Source organism: Rhipicephalus microplus, chromosome 9, assembly GCF_043290135.1.
Source record: "Rhipicephalus microplus isolate Deutch F79 chromosome 9, USDA_Rmic, whole genome shotgun sequence".
NCBI lineage: Eukaryota > Metazoa > Arthropoda > Arachnida > Ixodida > Ixodidae > Rhipicephalus > Rhipicephalus microplus.
In genome coordinates, this window is record NC_134708.1 from 25915315 (window position 1) to 25941812 (window position 26498).

At 46.3% G+C, this 26498-nt stretch overlaps 1 protein-coding gene across 1 annotated transcript in view; it reads right to left on the reverse strand.

Annotated features, from left to right (window-relative positions):
• Positions 1–26498, reverse strand: part of mfr (ferlin family C2 domain-containing myoferlin misfire) — a 340374-nt gene that overhangs the window by 34675 nt on the left and 279201 nt on the right. Inside the window, exons 29-38 of the mRNA XM_075873366.1 lie at positions 19401–19562; positions 16980–17178; positions 15443–15519; positions 13696–13833; positions 12716–12794; positions 12033–12217; positions 11342–11476; positions 7905–8048; positions 6539–6666; positions 328–498 (exon numbers count right to left, since the gene is read on the reverse strand). Coding sequence (XP_075729481.1) covers positions 328–498; positions 6539–6666; positions 7905–8048; positions 11342–11476; positions 12033–12217; positions 12716–12794; positions 13696–13833; positions 15443–15519; positions 16980–17178; positions 19401–19562 — 1418 coding nt within the window. The remainder of the gene's footprint in view (positions 1–327; positions 499–6538; positions 6667–7904; positions 8049–11341; positions 11477–12032; positions 12218–12715; positions 12795–13695; positions 13834–15442; positions 15520–16979; positions 17179–19400; positions 19563–26498) is intronic.

A 26498-nucleotide genomic window follows, 5' to 3' on the forward strand; every position in this document is an offset into this window, starting at 1 on the left:
CATATGATTATGAGAGACGCCGTAGTGGAGGGCTCCGGAAATTTTGACCACCTGGGGTTCTTTAACGTGCACCCAAATCTGAGCACACGGGCCTACAACATTTCAGATATATCTGCTGCTGCTTATGACAGCAAGGTCACCTTCAGCTACCACAGCTATATTCGCGAAATGGCTCAACCTGTTATCCTTCGTATCTCGTACGTAGAACCATTCGGTGTTGCAGAAGGGCCAGTACTTCGAAATGAGTTGCTCTGAAACAATTATTCACTACAGCTGTCAGCCGGTCAATCAATCAATCAATCAATCAATCAATCAAATCTGGCTCACGTCTCGTATCTGCGCGGTATCCCACAGGTGGCCCTGTGGCGGCTGTAGAATCTGTTCTCCAGGTCGATTTTCGTCTCGCCTATAAGGTCGTCACTGCCCAGCAAGTCCCAGTCGTAGATCTGCACGTTTAGTAGCGAGTCCTGCGGGAAGGTTGCCTCCATCTCGAAGCACCTGCGACGCCAATCACGATCAGTCCAAGCAGTATGGGCGCATATTCAGACATAGAAAACCATCACAGTAGTTCTTTGTAAAACATCTATGCCCGAGAATGATAATCATACGCCATATACATAATACAATTATTTGGGATCTCATTATTTAAATCAAGAATGAGAGAAAACTCGGAGGAGTCTTCATGCATTCACGTTAGATGACTCGAAGACGAAAACCATCTCATTTTTTTTTATCTAACGATGCGTCAAGCCTACGCTCCGTCCAAGAGCTTTTGCACATAAAGTAGTTTTACATGGCCTCCGGGGTTGGAGGCAAAGGGCCTCACATGATTACTGCAGTGCCTCCGTTATCGAACCACCTCTGACCAAGCGACGGTTTCACCTGATGTGGTGTCAGTGACACCGTAATAACGGTAAAAAAACAAAAGGTTACAGCATATCCATGGAGTGCATGATCACGAGTGGCGCGAAGCATCCGTCAGTCTATCCACGCTTCCGCCCGTCCTTTCTTGCTTCCATCCGTCCAAGCAGATGTCTGTGCGACTGCCCCTCTGTGTGTCCGTTCGTTCGTCCGTCCGTCCGTCCGTCCGTCCGTCCGTCCGTTCGTCCGTCCGTCCGTCCGTCCGTCCGTCCGTCCGTCCGTTCGTTCGTTCGTTTGTTCGTTCGTTCGTTCGTTCGTTCGTTCGTTCGTTCGTTCGTTCGTTCGTCCGTTCGTTCGTTCGTCCATGAATCACTCTGTCTCTCCTTCCGTGCGTATGTTCATCTGCCCGTCCATCTAGTGAATACTCCAAGTACCACCATCTCGCATCTTTTCATCATGTATTCATCCTATAGAAGTGCCGCCATCCGGCGGACATTCCAAGGACTACACGAGAGGTGGCACGGCTGGACTGGAGGAGTGGCACGCGCGCACTCTCTCACGGCGTGCGCTTCGTGTCTAGTTGCCACCTTTCACCGCCGCTAGTTCATGGCGCTGCAGCCCAACCATCGCTAAATCTTGCTAAAACAAAGGAGGTTACGCCCAGCGAGTTTAACGTGACAACCTCTCCTGCTCAGATAGTGTTCAAAGTGCATTCTTATGATACCAGCTTTCATTGAAAAGCATCAAATTCAAGGCAGATTTTATCGCAGATTAAGTCACCAATACTCGTCTCTGTAAGATATTTCATCATCAAAACTATCTTTTCATATGTGATCAACCTACGTGGGTTTCCTCCTCAATACAAAAGGTTGCGCGCGGGCTGCTCCTCTGGTCCACCCGTGGAGGTGGCTTGTACCACTACGATGACGACTAAGACTACTACATACATCACGGACGCCCGACCCATGGCTTAAGGAACTCCGCTCCTAAATGTTTGACAATATGTGACATAAAGATGACGCTGCGCAAGCGCATCATTACGTGCGGAAGTTTAGGGGCGGAGCTCTTTAGGACTTAGCCTTTTCATCCGTTGTTGTCATGGTATAGAACCGTTGCCATAGTGAAAACATATTTGAGGTACACACAGAAACACACAGAAACACACAGAAACACACACACACACACAAACACACAAAAGGTTTTACAGTAGATTTCAACGTAGACCCAGGCTAACTATAAGGGTACCAATGGCTGTTCCCGGGAAAAATAACCTATCGACAATTGTACAGAAGAGTTGGAATCTACTAAAATGTCTCTAGATGCTGATGTTTCCCTATAATTCCTGTAAGACAAAGGCACATATCGAACACCCTATGTCCCAAGAAATTACCTTTAATAAAATAGTATCTTGTAGCCACAGAGATAACGCGTCCTTGCATTCACTTTCCAGGTATATCCTTTACTCCATCAATTTTTAAAATATTTCTATAATTGCATTAGGTGACTGCAAGGCGGAATAGATTTACATTTCTAAATACACTTTATATCGCTCAACTTACATTATAAGGGGCAACGCTAGTGTGTTTAGAAAAAGTGGTTAACGATTTAGAGTACTCGGTACTCTACTATGGGAGAGCTAAAAGCCGTCCCTTGGGCCTTACATCATATATGTTTAGAAAAAGTGGATAACGATTTAGAGTACATCAACGCTAGTGCATACCGTATACGGTTACTGACCGATCCTATACTTAGAGCTTCGTCCGCTCGTCACAATTCACTTCGTGGATAATCGACGAGTGATGTGCGTGAGTTTTTTTTTTTTTGTTGATTTCAGCACTAAGAGACGCCGACATTTCATTTTTTTCTTTTAATGAGGCAACCAAAGCAACGAACACTTTCGCCCTTTAATGTCACAATGCCACACTTTAATGCCACCGACATTGCTAATTCAAAACCTGCCAGCAACACTGCCCAGCAGAAGCCGTCATTTGAACGGGCTGATATAAGCCTGCCCTCCTGCAAAAAAAAAAAAAATCACCACGCAAGCAATCCGTAAAAAATGGTTAATCAGCGAAAGCTGAAACGCGTGGCCCCGCTGTTTAGCAGGGGTTTCAACTGGACGTGGCACTGAAGCCTTTCACAACTATTCATTACATGCTTCTTAATGAGCTTAGACGCAAGTTTGGCTTGGGTTTTCCACAGTGTTCACTTCACATGCCACACATAGTGCCTCGCATGATCGCAGTCATGGAGGATTGTAACGAGCGGTTAAATGCGTTCCGCAATGCGTTAATCACAGTGGTTATTCTCGAACCACAGGCGGTCACAGACGTCGCAGCTGAAGTCGATGTGACGCTGGAGAAATTACCGCCAAGAGCGGACGCTCGCCCCGGCGAACGCGCTCCCGAAATCGTCACGTTGACGTGTTCGTGCCCGCAATGTCGCGGCGCTGTTGCAAGCGTTTCACATCGCAAGCTCAACCAACGCTTCCTCTAGAAAGATGCCTGAGGAATGGCTCGCGCTCCCAGCGGAGTTGGCCTGCCTTCAGTTTTAAACAAACTCCACGCGGTGGTGCTCGCGACCGACACTATCATCACTGACATGTGGAAAATGGGCATGATTAAGAAGTCCGCACAAGAGATATGTCGAACTTTTAAGCAGGAAATTGCCAAGGAAAGGATCTATGATAATACTCGGGGTAGTTCTCTACTGTTTGAGGCAAGGACGGGAGTACTGCGAACCAAGACATATCGGGCCAAATACGAAGGGGTAGACACAGTATGCAGTGCGTGTGGAGAGGAAGAAGAAACTGCCGAACACTTGATAATGTTCTGTAAAGGGCTTTACCCTATAGTTAAGGATGATGGCGCAGAGTTTTTCAAAGCACTGGGGTTTAGGGACCAGGAGGGCAAAATAAACTTTAAGCGGGTAGACTTAACTAGAAGGAGGTTATCTGATTGGTGGCTAAAGTCAAGGCACGAGTGAAAATTAAACTCTTCACTGCAAATACGAATCCTCAAACTCACTTTTTAAGGAAAAAAATAAATATAAAGTAAAGTCAATAAATATAAAGTCAAGGCACGAGTGAAAATTAAACTCTTCACTGCAAATACGAATCCTCAAACTCACTTTTTAAGGAAAAAAAATAAATATAGTTTTGGGTTCACTAAGTATTACGGCTTGGTGGCGCTAGCCACCGCCCGATCTAAAGGGTACAGCCATATCCATCCATCCATCATCACGGCAGCGGGCGGTACCAGCTGAGCGTTTTTCTTCTGCAGCCCATAGGGGCGCGTCAGTCGAAAGTTGTTCGAAACCTGCAACTGTGCACTGCTGTTTCGGAGGCTATGCAAAGTGTTGCGTTGCTGCACCGTCCGCCACAAGTGACGCTAGCGACCGAGAACATTTTAAAATGAAGGAGGGAAAGGGTGTGGCAGCTGTTTTTCTTCTCATGCGGCAGTCATCTTTCTAGAGGAGGCGTTGGCTCAACTCAGCGGCGTGGTTTGCAGGTTCGGTCCGTCACCGGCGCTTGCAATCCTGATCGCAATTTCGCGCGGCCTGGGAGGCTGCCGGATCATCGGTACGCCGTTGCAGCCGTGACTAGATCTGCCGTGACTGTTCTTGTGCCCTGCCTGCACCTTCGACCCGAAAATTATTTTTCTTACACCATGGGCCAGACGAACGCCAGCTCTCGCTCGTTTCAACTGACGGCGCTCTTTTCAGAGTTGTCCAAGGCATACCCATGTGAAGGGTTTCGGGAGAAATTGGCACGTACTTGGCGCGACGGGATGGACGGTTTACGACCCTCCCAACGCATCCAATGGCGTGCCTGCTTGGGTAAGACGCTGCGAACGACGTAACTGATAACAAGGTAATGAAGACCGCTTGTGACACCACTTCCGGGGACGGTTTTTCGTTTCTTCCAGCCATATACAACTTTCTCTGTAAAATGCAAAAATACCCCGAAAACGCGTTAGATGTAGTCGCAGTAAATATGTTAGCCTAAAGATCACTAGCACTCCAGTCATCATCGCACCACACAACAGCATTTCAATTTCTGGATGACACTGATCGTACGTTTTTTTTCCGAAATCTATACTCTATCTTGAGTAACCCCTAAGGTCAACGCTTACGGCGTCGCAGAAAATTTGACAGCATAATGAGCATTCGACAAAGTACGTGTAGAGTGTTGTCTTTGTGCTATCTGAGACGTAAACAGCAAATTAATGTTCTGTTCGCTATAAGATAGTGAAGAAGTTGGACGAGACACGTAGTTGTGTCAATGGTACCTAGTTCTGGATGAATGGAATGTTTATCATGGATTTTTTTAGATGCGGAGCATCTAATACTCGAGGCTTGTAGTGCGGCGCCGTCCGCAAGCTTCCTCCTCCTCCTTCCACCATCTGTGCATCCCTTCCTCCTCTACACACCGCGCGCGCTTCACTCCTCCACCATCTGTGCACCCTTCCTCCTCTACACACCGCATGCGCTTCTCCTCTTCACGAACATTCGCTAGGTGTATAATGTAGCGCGCATGCGCCGTCACGCTTCGAGAACATCGGCAGCTGACGCGCGCGCATGCGCCGTCGCGCTTCGAGAACATCGGCAGCTGACGCGCGCGCATGCGCCGTTGCGCTTCTCCCCCTTCTCGAACATTCGACAGCTGACGCGCGCATGCACCGTCACCCACCATCTGTGCCGCGCGCGCTTCTCCCCTTCGAGAACATTCTACAATTCTCCTGATTCTCCAGTGGACGCGCATGCGTCGTCGCGCTTCGAGAACATTCAACAGCTGACAGTGCATGCGCCGTCGCGCTGTATATATACTCAAGGTCGGCGCTCGCTCGCTCAGTTGCCACTCGTCGGTTGGTTTGTACGGCGCGTCGACGTCCAAGGTAGCGGTGAAATGAATGCCAACGAATCCACAAACACAATGATCGATGTCCTTTCGACCAGCGCCGCCCTTTCGCATACGTGTGTACGTGTTCACTCATTTAACACCCCCTCCTACAACCACGTTAACCAATTTAGCCATCGACCCAAGTAAGTCACAATTTAACACCCTATTTCACAACCACGTTAACCAATTTAGCCATCGACCCAAGTAAGTCGCACTTTAACACCCCGTTAACCAATTATATGCTCCGCATCCTCCTCAGTGTTCCCCCGAGAGAAGCTGCGGGCAATCTTTTTCTACATAGTGTAAACTATTTTAAAACAAAATCCTTAGTATCGGGTTTTAACCTTCTGTGGTACCGTATTCAATACACTGCATAGTTCATCATTGTTTGGAATAAACAACGTAATGGGCTGGAGGGAGCCGTGACAGTCGTACATTACCTGGGTGCGTATGGAGTGGTGCGGCGTATAAACTGGCAATAGCTCCTTGCTTCCATAATTGTCGTCGTCACAGAGCACAAGCATAAAACGATACAAATAGGCACACATGAACGAAACTGTCTCGCACTTAGTCCCAGTTCTCCAATGCTGCTGATGCACAGACAATCTCGTCCTTTTTTATATCTGGCAATCACATACGCCAAGAACGTGTATAACATTGAGGAGGAGCTGAAACCGTCTTTTTGCACTCAATATTTCTTATTTTGCAAGAATAGGGTAAACTGGCAGATAATAAGGAGTGAAATATTGTTCTAGACTAAAAAAAAAGAGTACTCACTTTCCAAACACTGGATTAAGTTGCTTTGACACGTAGTTTTCCTTATCGCTGTTCCTCTTGCTTCCCAGGTTGATGACGATGTAGGGATCCGCCTTGCCATTCATGTCTGCTGGATGCAGATCTGTCGCCTGAGGTAGAAAGTTATCTGTTGTATAGTTAACTCGGGAAATTATTACTGTCGTTCCTACGTATTTGCATTTCAAGCAAAGAAAACTAATTAAATATTTGTACAATTTACGTGTAGTGCGGTCTTGTTTGTATGCTTTCTACACTACCGAAACTGACAGAATTGTTTGTGGCTTATTAGTTTTTTTTATTATAACACCCGAGATTAATGCCGGTTACTGCGAAGAGCGATGGTTGGAATGTATGCGGGGCTGCGCAAGAAAGCGTCAGAAGACGTGAACTTGCCGTTATTTTTATAGGCTTTTAAAGAGCAGCAATAAACGGAAACATTTTGGCGTAGTTGGTATTGCATGTTACTTTGAGGTGACAACACGTGATAGGACGTGGAAGTAAAGAAACGTGCAAGCTTTTAAGGTACCAACATTAAAATTAGGAAAGGTCATACCATATGCCTATGTTATATATTTACAATTCACTTTTTTTTTTACAATGACCTGGTGCATGAATTCTACCCCTAGTGAAGAAGCCACGAAACGTCTCAGAGGCTTTGCTTCTTGCAATACCGGTGTCCCTGGAACCTACCAAAGCCTTACCAAATCATACAGGGCAACACAGCAAAATGAACCAGGCAGATTGTGTATTGAATGTCGAATTAGAATGGCCTAGCTTGATTTCAAAGCGTAGTTTTCGTGGAAACGGCTTTTTTAATGTCACGCTAAAGTAAAACTGTAAGGCGTATTGGACTTGTTTTATTCGAAAATATTTTGGTATCTTGTGAATAATGTGTGACGACGATGACTAAAGGAATTGCGCGGCATTTGTAAACTATGCAATCTGTGGATCTTTTCTAGCACATGTTTCTATATATTTGACAACAAACTCTACTTCTATGAGTTCAGGGATGAGATTAGCTTACGTCACTACTTTTTCTGTTCTCGCTTAATTGTCGTCCTTTTGTTATATCTGTATTAGAGGACAATAAGTGCGACAACGCTCTCGAAAGTAACGTAAACACTTCCCTACCTACCGACTTGAAAATCATGTATCTTTGTTCATTACTGCTTACTACACAAGATCTGTATACATTTCTGCATACTATTAAAAGGCCCCCCAACTAGCCTTCGGCTGAGGGGCCGCGCGTATTTTCACTTGTTCTGAATTTCCCTACTTATGGAAACAAACCTCAAACTTCGCACTGTTCAGTAAAGGTTGCTTTTAGAGAATGATATCGGCCACTTACCTTGACGACGTAGACCCTGATAAGAACGTGAATGGGATCGTTACTGGGCAGTCCCTGGAACAGCCCGTACGTCGGATCGGCACCCGTTATCGTGTAGTCCTGGATATCCTTTGGCAGTGGGAACCGGTAGACTTGTAGGGAACCCTTACCAAGATAAGGAGAGATAAGCGTGTCACGTGTCAGGCAGTTCAAGAAGTGTTTTAGGTGACCATGTGCACGCTCAGTGGGCCACATGCACTGTATTACAGCAGCACTGACAAAAATTTTGCAAACTGTTTTTTTGTTGTTGTTGTTGAAGTTACAGTGGGTAGTTTATGACCCCCTTATTACGATCAAAAACCTTGTTTTCATGAGTTCTCGATGGTTAGAAGCTTCGGTTTCGGCTTCAAAGAGCACCGAGCTAGGCAGGAGCAGCTCCGGGGGCAAGGTAAACACAGTTAATCACGTGACCACGCAAATCTGTGACGTGGGCACCGCGCCCGAGCGGGCGTCGTACTGACATCCAGCGCAGCCAGCACATGCGAAGCCGGCAGAAAGGAGGAAATCGCACGTAGCTAAAGCGCAAGGGGCGTGCCCCAACAAGCCAATACAAATCCATGATGTAGGTTTTGTTAAATTGTCTTTGCCTTGATGTTGGTGCCACGACGGGGCTCTGCATCTCGCGCAGTCACGTGGCATGCACTTTAAAATTAATTTTAAATATGTTATAGGCTATATTTACCCTTGGTATATCATAGATGTTGTGTGTGTATCCACATAAATCTGTCTCACTCATAATCTTGGCTTTGAAATTTTCTGCTAGTGCTCCTTAAAGTATCGTAACAAAAAAAAATTGGCCCCAATCTACATGTTACACTGTAAACGTCATCGAAAGTCGATAGTCTTGCGTCTGGAGAGAGTGAACAAAACGTTCATTTGATGCTCTGCGCAAGAAAACCGGTGAATGGTGTTCTGAAGGCGCTGCGTTAGAGTGCCTCGAGCGTGTAGCGGAGGCAAACAAGCGCATCTAGGCACGTTAGACACGAATGTCATCTGGCAGTTATCTTCAATAACAAAGGCGTGCGCGACCGCGGAGAAAGATGCGCGCCGGTCACGGAGGTCACAAGGTGTAGAATGCAAAGCGACGGTCAGGTGCCACCACCGTGTCATCGTCGCATGGCATTGGAAACGCCTTCTTGAGCATCGCGTTGTACTGTCAGCGCAGCGCGATAAACGCTACACAGTCCTTAGAGTTACTTGTGTGTGCCTATTCTAGTATAAAGGCAGGCATACAAAACATAGACCTATTGTTATGGCGCCTCAGATATGCGCACTACTTGCTTTTTTTGATTGACAATTGCACAAATATGAACGCTAAACCTTGAGCAATATTGGTGGGTGCTGCGGATAGGGTTGACCGTTTGGTGCCGTTTGAGGTATCGTTAGGGCGGACAAACAGACAAATGCACAGACAGACAGACAGACAGACAGACAGACAGACAGACAGACAGACAGACAGACAGACAGACCAAAACTTTTCCGTCCAAGGTCCCCAAGAAAGACCATCGTCTATATAAAGAAATAAGAGGACGCTTCAGCTTCGCGTTCAATAGTAGAACCCGACAGCTTATTGGGGCTCCGTGTGCACTGCGTTCAGCCATGCCGCAAAGAAAGGAACGTTTGCATGTGTTACATTGAGTCGTTTCAAACCATCCTAGAATGCCTACTGTGCGTACTGGTATCCTAAGTTCATCCGTACTGGTACCCACAGTTCATGAAGTGCACAGCTCAAATACCGTTTTAGGACACAGTGTTGTGTGGATTTGATTTTTTTTTAAATTCCTATCGTAGTCTTGTCGAGGCGGTCGTAAGTATTTTGTATGCTACGTATATACGTAGGCCTCATTTGTAATAAATACCATGTAAGAAAAAATATATGACCTGGCTCTGTGGTAGAACTACCGCTTGCCACACACATGGTCAGTGATCTGTTCTCACATCGGCGTGGAAACTATTTTATTTGCATCTTTATAATGTTTTTGTCACAAACACGGTGAATTTGCGCTGACAGCCAACGATGCCGACGCCAACACCAACGCCGGAACTTCTGCGAAATGAGATTCCCAACTCAACTGCGTTGATATTACTTGATGTTGTGAAAGAAAAAGCAATATTACAACAGCGACATGGAGTTTGAAAATTTTTCTGTATAAAATAAATGTACCAAATCTCCCTAAGGCAAACTGCCACGGTACTGGAACGTTAGATCGTACCGGACTGTGGAAATCGATGGCAATAGTTGCTACATTAAAACTGGGAACAATAGACAGTATTACAAAAAAGTTTGGCAACGTTGATCCTAGCTAACTAACAGTTCGATGTCATTAAAAAGCTCAAAACAACATTACCACATATTAATATTAAGCTTAAAGAAGCCATGTATTGATTACCAAAATATTGTAATGGCTCCTTATAGAACATTTCTTACAAATTATTCGTGTTTTTTGTTTTAGATTGCTTGTACATTTATAACAGTTCTTGTGGTATACTCTAGCTAGAATCTGTCACACAGTGCTGGCCCACAGGATCATTAGCATGGCCCGGGGGAAAAGGCGAAGGAGGGGGTGGAGGCTCGCACATCCCTTGAGATTCCCGATTTTTTGTGTATGTATAGATGCGGGCACTTACAACCAGACACTGAAACTTTCTTAAACGGTAGTTGATCACTTCTCCTAACACACCCCTTCCTCTAGAAGAAAGACAATCATGGCATATTCACGGTGTGAATGATAATGAGTGGGGCGAAGGGTCTGTCTGTCTGTCTGTCTGTCTGTCTGTCTGTCTGTCTGTCTGTCTGTCTGTCTGTCTGTCTGTCTGTGCTTCAGTCTGTCTGTCCACCTGTCGGTCTGTCTGTGCTTCAGTCTGTCTGTCCACCTGTCGGTCTGTCTGTGCGTCAGTCTGTCTGTCCACCTGTCGGTCTGGTCTGTCTGTGCGTCAGTCTGTCTGTCCACCTGTCGGTCTGGTCTGTTTGTGCGTCAGTCTGTCTGTCCACCTGTCGGTCTGGTTTGTTTGTGCGTCAGTCTGTCTGTCCACCTGTCGGTCTGGTCTGTTTGTGCGTCAGTCTGTCTGTCCATCTGTCGGTCTGGTCTGTTTGTGCGTCAGTCTGTCTGTCCATCTGTCTGTGTGTTCGTGCGTCAGTCTGTCTGTGCACCTGTCCGTCCGACTGTATGTCCGTCCGACGAAAAATTCTGGCTATGCCCTCACACGTAGGAGCACACTTGTGACTCCGTAAACTTCTCCGGAACTTTTGATGAAAGCTCCACAGAGTGGGCTGGCGTACATGTGTATGCCACATTTGTGTGGCTACCGGTAATAGCAAGAAACGGTGCCAGAGAAAGCATCCCGCGCATGTCACTGAAAGAAACAAAAAAAAGATCAACAGAAGAGGCCGACAATACCTTGAAGAGGCCGACGACCCTGTTCTGGTCGTCCAAGTCATCACCACTTCGCTTGCCACGGTACAGTTCGAACGTGTGCAGCCACTCTCGGAAGCCATTGAACTCGGGTACGTTCTCGAGTTCTGTGGGGTAGATCTGGAACGGCGAAAGCCGGATAAGCGAGAGCTAACAACGGGTATTTCATGTACACAATCACATTGAGTGACAGATAATGATTCTTGTAAACACGTGCACGTATATTGCAAAGCACATGGGTCGCTTGAAGTTTGACCCACTTGAAATGCGACTAACGTGGACCGTATCAAATTCGCCGCTTTCGGATCAACAAGCGAGCTCCGTAACCAATAGAACACCACGCCAGATTGAACTAATCTAACAAGTGAAAAAGGCAGCAGTTTGTAAAAGGTGAAAACACGGGATATCCTGTCAAAAAGTTTGGAAATGTGCATATCGCATTGTACAAGGTTTGTGAACTGATATGCATATATACATGACCCTAAATAAAGCATAAGGACGCCAACTAAATGCGCTGGAGGGCATCACGCTGCTTTGCTTTCCATGCTGCTTATTGTGTATCTTGATTCTCCACCACTGCATGACGTCGTGGCGTTGAATTTGACGACGCCTACGTTGATGACGCCTACCTTCGTTATTGCAGCTTTTAAGACCCCAAGCGTGTGGCTCTTCTCACCTTTATCAGTCCGTCTTGGGATATGCGGCCCCTCTGCGTCTTGGGTGACAGTCGCTGGGCGAACCGAACGGCGCTCGAGGCGCCCTTGAACGTTCTCCTCTTCTTTTCCGTCCCATCTTTGTGGTGCTCCAGTCGTTCCAGCTCTTTCTCCATCTTCCGCATGTCTTTGGCACTGAGTTGACTCTCTTCGCGATGGTCACATATGGTGTGGCGTAAAATACATGCGGAGCAATGTTACCATTCAGTGAGAAAAGATACAGGACATGCAAACATGACCGCGTGAGCAAAGTCAAAATACCACAAACACCGACTTCTCTCTTCAACCCGCGTTTGCACACCCCATCTAACCAACCCACTATAGGTCAGCTCTTTGCTATTCTAGTGAATAAATACTGTATAACGGGTGTGTGCTTCACGACAATCTTGTATTGCTTTAACGTAGCTTAGTTTGACCATGGAGGCAAATGGACATGGAATTTGAGCTTGAAAGAAAAATGACATTAGCAAAAAAGGAAACAAACGGACAGCAGTATAATGGCTAAAACCATGCCTACAATTATGCTTAAACAGTTTGTTGGAACAATGGTTATCTGTTCAATACATTACATGACCCGACCTGCCACATTACGTAGAAAACTTTTCATACGATTCTGCGTGTTTGATGATGTAACACTTTCACATACCTCCGTCGCTAGACACGTCGTAGTTGTCGTCACCAGCTCTTAAGTTGTTGCCGGGCAGTCCGTTCTGGTCGCTAGAGTCCTGCAAAAGGTGATTTAATGCGTGCAAATGAATGCTTCAAAGAGAATGAACTCTATCGGACCCAGTTTTGTGCAAAAAAGGTTGTCGCAATCATGTATGGTTCAGGCAGGTGCCTCATCTCATAACGGCCATCATAGCGGTTGGTTTCATAACGGCCATTATATACAGCACAAATGGCTGCACGAGAGCAGAAAACGTAAGAAAAAGTTCGCTCTCTTACCACAAGTGAGAATGCTCTGACAGTAACAATTGGGTGCTCATTCGAAACCTGGTGCTGCGAGTCTCACAGACGACGATATTAATGACGATATGTGTTTGATGCGCAAGCGAAGTGAATGTTTGATCAAAATTTGAAACATCAAGTTCAAACTTCTTGCCGAAACTGCGAAGTCGCGACAGATTGGAGCAGGTCTTCAGAGGTATCACAGTCAGTTCTAGTAGCAGTATTAATTTATTGCGACCTTATAAACTGTGAGAGGTGGTTCAGTGCAGTAAAGTGACATGATCAGTCTGACAAGTCCCCATGACCTCATAAAAAAGTAAAAAAAAAACATGACATCGCATCGTAAACAGCGTACTACCTCCACCCTTCGCGCTAAATAAGGTTAAAACATTTTCGATAACAACAATGAGCGACGAATAGTTCCTTACAAAATTAGGGCACTGCCAGCCCCAAAGAGCAGCCAACATAGCCACTGCGGCAACGGTGTATAGTACAACACTTCCACGCAATGAGCGTGAAGATTCATCCGATGCTATGCTACAGATTACGGTCCCAGCATACAAACGAAGCTATGCCACAAAAAAGTCACGAGAACGTCAAAAAGACATCGCGAGAATGTCATGCCAATTTCCGATCTAAGACATTTTCCCAGCCGCTTAACAGCAAGCAACTGCTCACCTTGGCGGCTTGCTCTACGGATGCAAAGTACCGACTCCACCAATCCCGATTCTCCTCGTCGTGTCCAGGGTCTTCTGTCCCAATCTTTTTCTTCCTTCTGTTCGCCTCACTCTTCATCTCTTTCTTGCTCTTGAATCCCTGGCGCCACCAACAGAGGCAAGCGTCATAGCTTAAGAGCCCATCCCGGCGCAAGGCTCTGTGATCATCATATACTAATAAGCGCTGATGTCTACAGGGTTCTCCTAGAGATGTTCAACAGCCCTCTGCCTTACATCTCCAAACATCGTAATGCTACGTGGAAGTTTGGTAACTTATCCTCTCTGCTCTCAATCTTTCATCTTCCCCATCCGCCTCCCATGCGCAGGGTAGCAAACCGGCTGCCTACATGCTGGTTAATCTCCCTGCCGTTCTTTTCCTCCTATTCTCCTTCCTCCCTTTTCCTTCCTTATTGCGAAATTTTCTGGCACCGCAAACAATTTCTCTTTTCGCGTGACAGTCATCTCGTTAAAGTGACCTGATGCCGGCGGTAGCATAGCCCACGCACCACGAGAATCGCACAACTCACCCTTTTCGTTACAACTGGATTACATTGTACACTAAGCGGGCAGAAGTGGGCAAGCACGCTGGTATCGTGGCGACAGATGTCTCAACCCACGCGTTAGCATTTCCCTTACACATGCTCTAACTAAGTATAACAATCTAAGCGATCCTAAAGCTAACCTAGAGATTACGCAAATGTTAAACTAACCTATAATTTTTCTAGTTGTATTACCAAACGAACTGCCCAGATAGTAATTACTTTGATGTATTGTGAGCATACCATGTGGCCGCCATAATACTTCGCATTACATATTACGTGTGCAAAACTGTCTGTAGTATCTGGCGTTGCGCTGGTCTCATACCACTCTGGTCATGAATGCAAGGAGTGCGCAATGTTTTTTTTTTTTATCACGCGAAGGTGTCATTCTGAGTTTTCAGCGCTAAATGCATGGATCTAATAACCCCCGTATTCAGAAACGCTCCTCGACTCAAATTTCATCTTTCACTTGACTGAGTGGAGCACTGCGCCGCTGCTCGACTGAAATTGACGCTGCGCTTCTCAAGAATCGCTGAAGAATATTGCCGATATGCAGTGACTTGGTCTGCCAAGAGACGGCACTCCCATCGGCTTTTTCAAGTCGAGGAGAGCTCTTGAGTGAAGGAGCGTTTCTGAATACGGGGGTAAGTGTCGTAAAACTTAAATCCGATAATTACATAAGTTTTGGAACAATAGTGTCTTACAAATTCTGTCACGTGTTAACGTCGCCCAAGCTATTCTCTTTCAAGGCGTACATACCACACTTTAAGCTCACTTCCACTTAATGTAACGTTGCAATGTTCCCCCACAGCGACACTGAAACGGTACATCTATCCTAAAATCGGCAGTCTGAAAATACGCGGTTTCTATTCGCAATCGCAAACACCGATTGAAATTCATGCGACCTTCGAAGCGTTGTCCATTTTGTAGGAAATGAAGTTCAAATCTTCATGTCGCAACATTTCATGTATGATCCACAGTGACCATTCCTTAACGCCATCAGTATCTTAAAGCTACACAGTCATTGACGGACACAGCGTTAGGAACCTGCGCGATATCCTGCAAAACACCTAACTGCTAATTAAAAGTATGCAAATGACAGCTTATTTTACAAGAAGACTCATTGGCTTTACCTACATTGTGAACATCCGTGAGATAAGCGTGACTTACGTAGTCCAGCGTTATTAGCGTTTCCTTTGCCGAGAGTATGTTGGAATCAGCGTCAAGGTCCACCAGGACACCATCCTCTAAAAAAAATAAGAAAGTAGGAGATGGTACGATTTATTCATGTCCGTGTACAGTATCAAAGCACTTTAGAACGAGTACACGCGCACTGAAACATGACAACGTTCTATTTCTTTATTGTAGTTGTTGCTGTTGTTGTCTTTGTTTGGTACCATAACATTGCTCGTATCTTCTTATGGTGCCCCCAGTGTATCAACGCTACTGAGAATCGTTTCATACAAATTACATAAGCTCGGCTGTATATTTTCCTGTTGCTACCAGAATACCATTAAGCGATCCTGTAAATCGGTGGACTCGTTTTCGCAGTCAACAAGGCGACAACATTATTTATGAAAGCACCTTTGGGCGTTCACCTAGATGACTCTTGGGCGAAAGCTATTTTCGTTTTCTTCTTAGTCTATTTTCATAAGGCAGTAGAAAACAAGAACCGTTGATTCGCTTGACGCTGCCAAGCGCCGTTTTTTTATTTTCTTCTCTTCAGGTCACGTGCTCTCCGGTTTAGTTCGCCGCACGCAGGAAGGTGCTACAACGGCACCGTGTCGCTCTACGTAATGTGACGTCATGACAAAATATAATGACGTCATGGTGACGTCACAAGTTTGTGCCACAATTATGTCATGTGAAGACGTCAACACGCGATGATGATATTTTGATTTCTCATCGCCGATGCCTTTTCACGGGACGACCATCACCAATGGTGAGATTTCCCGCATGATGAGGAATCGAAGGCTTTCACCTGAATATGCCGGTTTAATACAGTGGCATTCATGACACCATGCAATGGTGTTTAGACAATTCACGTGCATTTACGAAACCCCGTGACGTCGTTAAAGCGTGTGCAAATATGAAACATGACGTCATGGTAAACGCATACAACAACTGTGATTACAGATATATTCACTCTACGCATTTCTATTGCTTTCGCTTATGAGTACGTCACTTGTTAATGAAGTTGAATTCACAAAGTCGCTCCGTCACGGTTGACGAGTCCACACGCATTATCAGGACTACACAGCACGGCTAACGTGACCACATAACAATAAAACACAGCTAATGTATAAGGTAGTGGTGGCTTCATCTGTATTGCATGCAGAACTGTCAGCTAAAGATCAGCATATCATCTGCTCTCGCCCTGAAGAATCACTGGAACGGGGCGTGTCACTTTAATCACCGTTTCGCAAAGCAGAATTGCTTTCTTCAAGGTGGCAACTGCCTATAACAAAAAATTCTGTTTATAGAAACGTTGACTTCAAATTGCCTAAATGTACTTAATAATAAAAATGTTTTGCTCTCTCTCAAAGGCATCCAGCGTTGCAACGACGCTTCGTTGCTCGATGTTCTCATCTTTCTCTGAATCTCAACGCTTTTTGTACTGCTCTCACTCTATACTCACGCATCATTCTGGGTGACAGACAGCCTTAATACGCGTCAAGCGCCGTAGGGTGCCTCGAGTGTGGCTCACCGATGTGCAGCGAGGAGGAGGTCTGCGAGGCGCTCCTGTTTCGGTGGTCCCTGGAAGAGGATCGTGACTGGGGCCGGAAGAGGAACTTGTGCAGGGAGTTGACCACGTGCGTGCCCACCAGGGTGAAGCGCCCGAAGCTGCGACAGTCGATGACTCGGATCGTCAGCGGCGGGCAGTACGTCTCTTGGTCCGGCAGCGCCTAAGGACGACATGTCGAACAGAGGCTCTAAATCAGAATGTCACCTATGGTATATGGCCCATTCAAGATACTTTGACGATGAAGACTTCTGCAAAAAAAGGTAACGAGACAGGCAGCATAAGGAAAGGCACAAGGCTACTGCGTAAGTGGCAGCTGCTCTATCGCTTAAACAGCAAAAGTTTGCGGACCACGAGGGCGCGTGCTAAACTGCCTGTCCACGCCATCTATCGGTGCGCAATCGACTATCAACTGAAGTGCTAGACCAGAAATGGCTCTTCTTTTAAATGAGAAGCATTTCTTGGCGAACTTCGCTGACTTTGAGTCTATCTATCTATCTATCTATCTATCTATCTATCTATCTATCTATCTATCTATCTATCTATCTATCTATCTATCTATCTATCTATCTATCTATCTATCTAGCCGCTTACGTTAGGCTGCTCTCGTGGTCACCCCCTTAACTTGGCGCGAACCAAAATCAGCGTGAAAGATGGTTTGACGAATATGACGCGCTGGTCAAGGCATGAATAATGTCACAATCCCGTCGCGTGCGTCGTCAAACACTTCCCGCCAGACAGTGGCACATACCCACGGGCGGTTATGTTCCACTGGTATGCGCGTATGTGTCACTGGTGATTGACACTTAGGATCTACGCAGGAACGACGAGAACACACAGGGGAAATATTAACGCGTGACCTTAATAAATACCCGACATCGGTAGCGTTGACCGTAGGAATGCAAATAATAAATATCGGGGTCCCAGCTGGAATCGAACCCAACCATCCTGCATGGCAATGACGCATTTTACCTCAGAGCTGCGCCAGGTTTTGGAACTACTTTTTAAATAGACGCTTATGTTCGTGAGACGTCAATAGTGGTTGCAGTGCTGCCTACCCAATTTTATAAACATTACCCATGTACTCCTTTGATACAGCCGTCACGTAGGATTAACGTCAATTGTGGTTAGGTGCCATGCACTGTAGTTGATTTATGTAGCAGGCCAGGGCCAGCATTTTCGCGAGCATCAGCGCTTCATATCAGCTTTCGGTGATGCTCACACACTTGTTCCTGTTGGTAACGTTGCGCAAGTGAAAACAACTGATTATATGCGTGCAACAAACAACTGTTACTAAAAGTTAATTTGGGCGCGAAAACACGCCACGATCACTTACACACGCACACACCCATGCATCAAACACACACAGCGCTCAAACTTTGCGCTCAAATTAACCTTTACAAGTGCTCTACCAACTAGCCCAACAAGTTCTTTAACAAACAACTTGTCTGTGCGTGCAACGTTTTTACTTATATTTAGCGTCATTTTATGACGTGTCGCTGTATAAAAAAATGCAACACGGTCGCCTTCCCTACGCCCGCTTTGCATAACGTCGATTATCAGGAACGTGGGATCTGCCGAATTTTTTGCTGCCGAATTTCGATTTTCTACTGCCTCGTAACACATTGTTAGTCCGTAATTTTCATGTAGAAGCTCTTATGTGCTGTATGAATCCCATACTTCTATTTTTACAGCAGGATGAACGCTATCACGGCATGCCTCGAACGGCGTTACGTTAGCTAGGTGTCGCTGTTTGATGAAGATTGTGACTTATAATATTTATGCTCATAGACTGCATTTGAGACATGTGCACGTTAAGCCCAAGATCAAAGGGTTATAGACGCGCGTAGACGCAGATGCCAAAAAGCGTGTCGCGTTATAAAGTGAAAGGTGAGAATTATTTGTACCCAGTCAGAAAACAGACAGGCCATAGATTAAGAGAGGGATGCGTCTCGGGCGCCGCGGTGCTGTCGATCACCGCTAACGTAGCGGAAGTGTTACGAAGAGGCTCTTGGCCACGCATTCACGCGGTCTGTAAACTTTTGTTGTCGACTGTACACGTTTCCCGTGTGCAAAACTCTGTTTACTCCAGTCGTATTTAGACAGGTGCCTTGTTCTGTGCATGGTTCTCTAAGTATTCCTCTAACAATTAACGAGTACTCACGCAACGGGACAAAACTGTTCATGTTGCATGAATTTGATCCATTTCATATACGGTATTTCGTGAACACTCGGTCGTCTAAGCCTTCATGATTGAAATACCCAAAAGTCGAGATATTTCGCAGTGATCTGTCATGAAAAAAGAACGAAATGCGTGCAGACATGACAGAAAAGCAGAAGACAGTACAGCTGCTGTACTATTATATTAGGTGACGGTGTGCCTACCACGTCCAGGAACTTGACGGGCGTGGAGAAGTTCGGGTTCTTCTTGCAGTTGAGGATGACGGACGACTGTAGCACGTGACCACCGCACTCGACGTCCACGCGAGGGTGGTCCACGCTCATCAGATGCACGCGCTTCAACTCGCGCAGGCCCCAGAACAGCACCTGCACGTTCGACACAGCCACACTTGCAGTCACTTTTAAAGACCAGTAGTCTAAGGCTACAGCTTGGGAAGATCCGAGAGAACACAGCTACAGGTCATCTAGTAGAAGACGGATAAGTGACGTCTGGATCTAGACACAAGTTTTCCCATTCCATATACTTCTCCAAAATATATTTATTTCAACATATACTGCCAGTGTTTACTAGAGAGAGAAAGAGGAAATATAGTAAAACATAGGGGAGGGGGCTTAACAAAGCATGGATCTGGTTAGCTATCTTTCAGAAATTGAAATATGATTGCGATGTTGCAGTTTTTATTACAAGAACTATATAAATTCTATGTGGCAATCTTTGGTATGTGGGGTTTAACGTCCCAAAACCACCATATGTATGTGGCTATCTTCATGCGCTTTTAATTTAGTGTCCATTCACTCTAATGGTGCCACACTTCCCCTACGACTTTACGCGACCTCTTTACTACTTTCGGTAAACCAGGATGAATGCATTTATAAGTTTCGGTTTGAACGTGGTCATAAGCTGCTATAGTAAAAGAATGCTTAGGAGCTTTAGGCGACGTTGTCTTTAACATATTATTTCTATTAGGCAACCCTAGCAAGTGTACTGCTTCTCTTTCTTCAACACGAAATTTTTATGCCATGGTGGACAAAGACATCAGGGAAATATTTCCGTCTCGGAAATGACGTTGAAAAAATACGCACAATCATAAAACAAAGAAACAAAGTTTCTTCAACGAAGTACAATCTATTACCTCTGGGTCCACGACAACAGATGCGGGGCACGCTCAAAGAGGATATGCTATCCACTTCGCCACGGTCAGATGCTTTGTACACTTTAAACAACATGCCGTTTATATCCACCACTCTCCTCACACATCGTTTTTGGTAACGTTCAGTTTAGTAATGCATAATGACCATGGCATCCACGAGTAGTTCCTTCAACACGTCGTTTCTAAGCCTCCATTCTATTTGGTGCGTTTCCAATACGAGAATTGCAATATTTTCAATGCTTTAACGCACCGCCAGGGGGCCAAAATACTCCAAGTGTCGGCGTCCCTCATGACATCCATTCATACCAAAAATAGCTCTGTGACGCCCGCGGGCATTGCTTGGCTTTAACTCCACGTTTCCTATTTACGCTCACCCACACTGGCTGTCACGTCGCTTTTCTCTGGGTCCATTCTCACTGGTAACTACTAGAGCTACTACAAGCACCTATGACCCCAATAGTCTTTTTTAATGATGAGTGATGGATGTTAATCGTCTGTATGAGGATTCATGACTAAGTGTTAACGTGAATGCATTCATTTTGAGTAGTGTTATAGCTTTAAAACTCCAATAGACATTGCACAAGCTCATATCAGTAAATATTTTAAGGTAAATACAGTGAACATTACACAGTACAGTAAAGATTTCACTACTTCTGTAAGGAAACCTTTGACTTTCGTATTTTACCGAGTACTATGACAAAGGGGAAGGTATATAACAGCTGTATTGCTTATACTTAGCTACGGAGCAGAAACCTGGAGACTTACAAAGGGGGTTCAGCTTAAATTGAGAACCACGCAGTGAGCAATGGAAAGAAAAATCGTAGGTGTAACCTTAGGAGACAAGAAGAGAGCAGAGTGGATTAGGGAACAAATGGAGGTTTAGGATATCATAGTTGGAAATCAAGAAGAGGAAATGGACATGGGCTGGGCATTTAGCACGTAGACAGGATAACCGCTGGTCATTAGGGGTAACTGACTGGATTCCCAGGGAAGGCAAGCGGGTTAGGAGGAGACAGAAGGTTAGGTCGGCAGATGAGATTAAGAAGTTTGTGGGTATAAATTGGCAGCGGCAAGCACAGGACCGAGCTAACTGGCGGGAACATGGGAGAGGCCTTTTTTCTGCAGTAGACGTAGTCAGGCTGATGATGATGATGATGAGGATGATGATGATGATGATGAAGAAGAAGAATATCCCGTGTTTCTTTGTTGTTGTTGCTTTTGTTGTATTGCGTTGACTGTAGAATGCATCTGTGCGGTTCTGTTGAGTTCGCATTCGGCAGGCATCTGCGTGTCGCCTAGTGCTAATAGCACTCACTTGCGGACCGAGAGAAATTCGGTTCGAACTGCAGCTAGAGAAAGACGTTATTTTTATTATCTGATAATACAAGGAGAGCTGTATGTGGCTAGGAGAAACGAAAAACTGTCCAGCAGTGGTGTCAATCGTGAGCGGTCTGCATTGGCTGTCCTATCAATTACGTCATTCTCAGCGTCGTAACCAAGCACGCACGCCATTGCTTACGATGCGAGTGACGTTGTTCATCTCGTCGCAGTCAAGGCGCCGAGCATGCGGGCATCAGTTTCTCTGGAAACCTTCCACATGAGTGTGTCGCGGACAACTCCACAAGAGCGCCTACAGCGGAAACTGAGAGGTGCAGATTTGCCTGGCCGATGGTGGAGTACTGGCACAAAAAAAAAAAAAAAAAATCACAGCTTATCCCCGGAGGGAATGATGATTAGTGGCGCGAAGCGTCCGTCCGTGCGTATGTTCGTCCGTTTGTCTGTCTGCTCATATCACACTGAAGCACGCATCGGACGCAGTGATGGGCCCTTAGCCCCACTCATCATCACTCACTTCTTGGATATGCTGTGAATTTGTTCCTAACGCCATATTATTTCCAAGGACATATACACACAACGCCATCTAAGGAGCATTCTTAAAACTAACTAGAAGTTGCTACTACAACATACTACGAGGGAACGACCCGCACTCTCAAGAGCTTCGGCCTTAAGTCAGGCCCTCGAGGTCAAGTGCCAGCAGCAAGTGCATACCGATTATCCGGCAGCCTTCCAAGGCGTGTTAACTCGCGAACAGAAATGCCAGTGCCGGTGACTGGCGGATCCAGCAAACCACGGCGCAGATTTAGTTCACGATATCAAACGCTTGCAACAACGCGGCGCCGAACATTGATTGATTGATTGATTGATTGATTGATTGATTGATATGTGGAGTGTAACGTCCCAAAAATATCATATGACTATGAGAGACACTGTAGTGGAGCGTTCCAGAAATTTCCACCACCTGGGGTACTTTAACGTGCACCCATATGTGAGCACACGGGCCTACATCATGTTCGCCTCCAACGAAAATGTAGCTTCCGCAGACGGGATTCGATCCAGTGACCTGTGGGTCAGCAGCCGAGTACCTCAGCCACTAGACCACCGCAGCGGGGTGCCGGAAAATGAATCTGTGGCTTTTGAAGATGCGAAAAAAATGCCGCCATATCCACGAAGTGAATGATGATGAGTGGGCGAAGCTCCGGAGGTAAACCTGGTAAACCATGAATCCTCCGTACATTTTGCCCACTCGATTTTATTGCAACGCTCCCCCTAGCGTACGTCGCCGCACTATATCGAACGATGACACGCGCCATATGTGGCATCATTCCTATTTTATAACACCTCGCATCTTTCATAATCAACTACACGTACCGCCGTCTAGTTTATAACATCTTGCATCTTTTGGACGGACGGACGGACGGACGGATGGATGGATGGATGGACGGTTGGACGGATGGATATGGCTGTACCCTTTATGTCGGGCGGTGGCTTGCGTAATACTTAGAACTGAACGAGAGGTGGCTACATACAGGGGACGCACAGCCCACGCCTTAAGGAGCTTCGCTCCTAAAAGGCACCTAATTTCTGTTTGCCTCTATAGGCTACACGGCGCAGTGCCTACGCCGAACAGGTGGCGTTGCGGCGTCAATGTGTTAATTGCGGGAGCGCGTTCACGTGTGTGAACGCCCGATTTCGGCGGAAGCTTCTCTAGCCGCTTAGGCTTCGACGGCGACGTCTGTGACTGCCTGTGATTCGAGAAAAACCACTGGGATTAACGCATCGCAAATAGCATTGAACCGCTCATTACACTGCTCCATGACCGTAAATAGTGTAGTGCCCGTGTGTGAGTGTATGAGATGTGTTTTTATCACTGTATCATTGTCATCACTCAGTACCTGGCGTAATACTCCTTGGGTGTAGCACGTCGGGTGAAAAGCCAGACAAACAACTCCAGCTCTCTATTAAAATAATTCTCTCTCTCTCTCTCCTCCATGACCATGGTCAAGTGAGGCACAATGTGCGGCATGGAAAATGAACACGGTGCTAAACTAAGCCAAACGTGTCTAACCTCCTTCAGAAGCACGAATTTGTAACAATAATTGTGAATGGCTTCAGGGCCACGACAGGTTGAACCCATTGATAAACAAGGAGCCGCACGTTTCAGCTTTTGCTGGTTAAATATTTGTACTGAGTGCTTGTGCGGTTGGTGGGCGGGGGCAAAACTTTATTGGTGTCCGGCAAGACACGCGTTAGCGCACAGTGGGTGCTAACGTGAACCTTGGTGGATACCAATAAATCATTTGCGCCGCAAAATTGTTTTTCCTTTAGGGGCGAAGCTCCTTATGGCGTCGCTTGTGCATCCCCGTTGTTGGTAACCACCCCTCGTTAATTCTCGAACTGGTAACCACCCCTCATTAATTCTTGAACCGGCCTTAGAGGGCGTTACTTGTAGAAAAGAAGGATTGATGTCACACGTACGGAAGGAGAAAGAGACAATTGTGCAATTACGATCGTGTGTTTTTCAGCGGCGCTGTACACCGGGAGCACTCTATAGTACAATAAAAGCGCCGTTTTGGCGCGCGTGAGCGCGCATTCAGAGGCTCAGTGACGGAGGGTGGACAAGGCTGCCGAGCGGCGTGCGCGCAGTGCGACGGCGGCTCGCGCTCGAAGTTGGGACCTCGACCTGTGGGCACGCGAGGCAGAAGCGCGCCACGAAGCTGTGCGGCGGCGCCGCTAGGACCCTGCTGTACGACAACGGGAGGCCGAAGCGGCAGCGGCTTGCGGACCCCATTTCGCCGCCCTCTCCAACATTCACCCCGTGGATATGCTGTCATTTCAGATTCGCAGGTCCACAAGCACAGATTTCGCATTAAAATTTGAAATATGAATTAAAATGAAAATATGAATTAAAATTTGAAATTTTGAATATGCCACAATGAAGAGGGAGCAGTGTCGGAGGAAGTTTGATTGTGAATGCCGGGCACCTTCCACCTTTAGTATTTCTCTATTTAGGGGCGAAGCTCCTTAAGCCGTGGGTCGTGCGTCCTCTACGTACGTAGTAGGTAGCCACCTCCTGTTTAGTTCTTAGAATGTCCGCTAGATGGCAGTACTTGTATATGATGAATATACGATTAAAAGATGTGAGATGGTGATATTTGGATGTGTTCACTAAATGGACGGAGGGATGGCCAGACATACATACGAACGAACATACAGACAGAAAGAGAGATGAACAGATGGACAGGACAGACGCACGCTTAGACGAACGCTTCGCCTCATTCAGCATCTGTCACTCCATTGATATGCGGTGATTTTTATCGCTGATTTAGAGCCCGAATCAAGGAAATCACAGCCTATCTACTGAGTGAATGATGACGAGTCAAGCAAAGCTTCGGAGGGTTTTATAGGTAAATCGTGAATCGCCCATTGAACTGTCTATATGTCCATCCGTCCGTCCACATGTCTGTCTGTGCGCGCGTATGTCTGTCCATCCGTCCATCCATCCATCTAGTAAACGCTTCAAGTACCACTATCTCGCTTATTTTCATCATATATTCATCATATACACGTATCACGTACAAGAACTCAACGAGAGGTGGCTACCTACAACTACATACATGAAGGACGCACGACCCACGGCTTAAGGAGCTTCTCCCCTAAGAAATGCTGTCAACATCTTCTCACGGGGAGAGCTCGAGTAAATACGTCACAGAGTGGGGGGTGGGGGTGAATATTGCGTAATTTGGTATGGTTTGGCAATGCTTAATTGCTATTTCGTCTTTATTATTCTTAATTATTCAATGAAGCAGAAGCGTTACCTTCAACGAGTGGCGGAACACTCACGTGCGATCCAGTGGCTACATGAACGGGGTGACCGGTGAACGGTTGTGCAGCTCGAGCAGCCGGTTTTTACAAGGAGACGCTGCCTGCGTCGGCCTTGCGGGGCAAAAGATGATCTCGGAATACCTAATTGTTTACTTGGTCTTTATTCTTCCTCGTTATAGAATTTAGGAGAAGTGTTGTCTTCAACAAGTTGTGCTACGCTGGATGATCAATCCAGTGAAAGATGGTCCTGCTCTAGCACTCGGGTTTTAACTAGCAGATGCTGCTTGCATCGCGCTTCCAAGGCGAGTGATGGGAAGCAAACAGTTGGCACGAGATGCAAAAGCGTGCGGCACCATACGCGTGGCGCGAGCATGCGCAGTGGGGGTGTGGACAACGCCGACTCGCGAAGCGTGACGTCATGCGGCTAAGAAATGTTCCGCATTCAAAATGCTCCTTGACTTGAACTTGAGTTGCCACCAGCTTCAATGCAGCGCGTTTCCAACGCTCTTGTGCTGCCTCGGCACGTCCTAAAGATTGCGCGTTCTAAACGTGTCGTGAAGGCGGAGGCAAGACAAGTCCAGGAGTGTTTCTGAATAAGGCGATTAGGTGAACCTACGCAGTCTACTGTGTTTAGAAAAGGAAGTTAACGATTTATATTACTTAGAACTCTACTGGGGCAGAGCGTAAAGCCGTTCCGTGGGCGTCAGGCGTGTCTCGCGACATTCAAGACTGGTGCACACCTGCGACTAGCAGCGGTTGCGCGACCATTTGCGACTGACCGCAAACAGTCGCGAACGGTCGCAAACGGTCGCAAAGCGACTTCTTTGGCTAGACGCCTCCTGACCGAGTTTTCAGTCGCGCGACAGCAGTCGCAAAACTGCTGGAACCAATTAGCGATGCTCAATTTTCGTTTATCAGTTTTTTCATTGCGCTGGCTTCCTGCCGCCAGATACAAACGAGTGTGTTCCTCTGGATCTGTGGCACCATG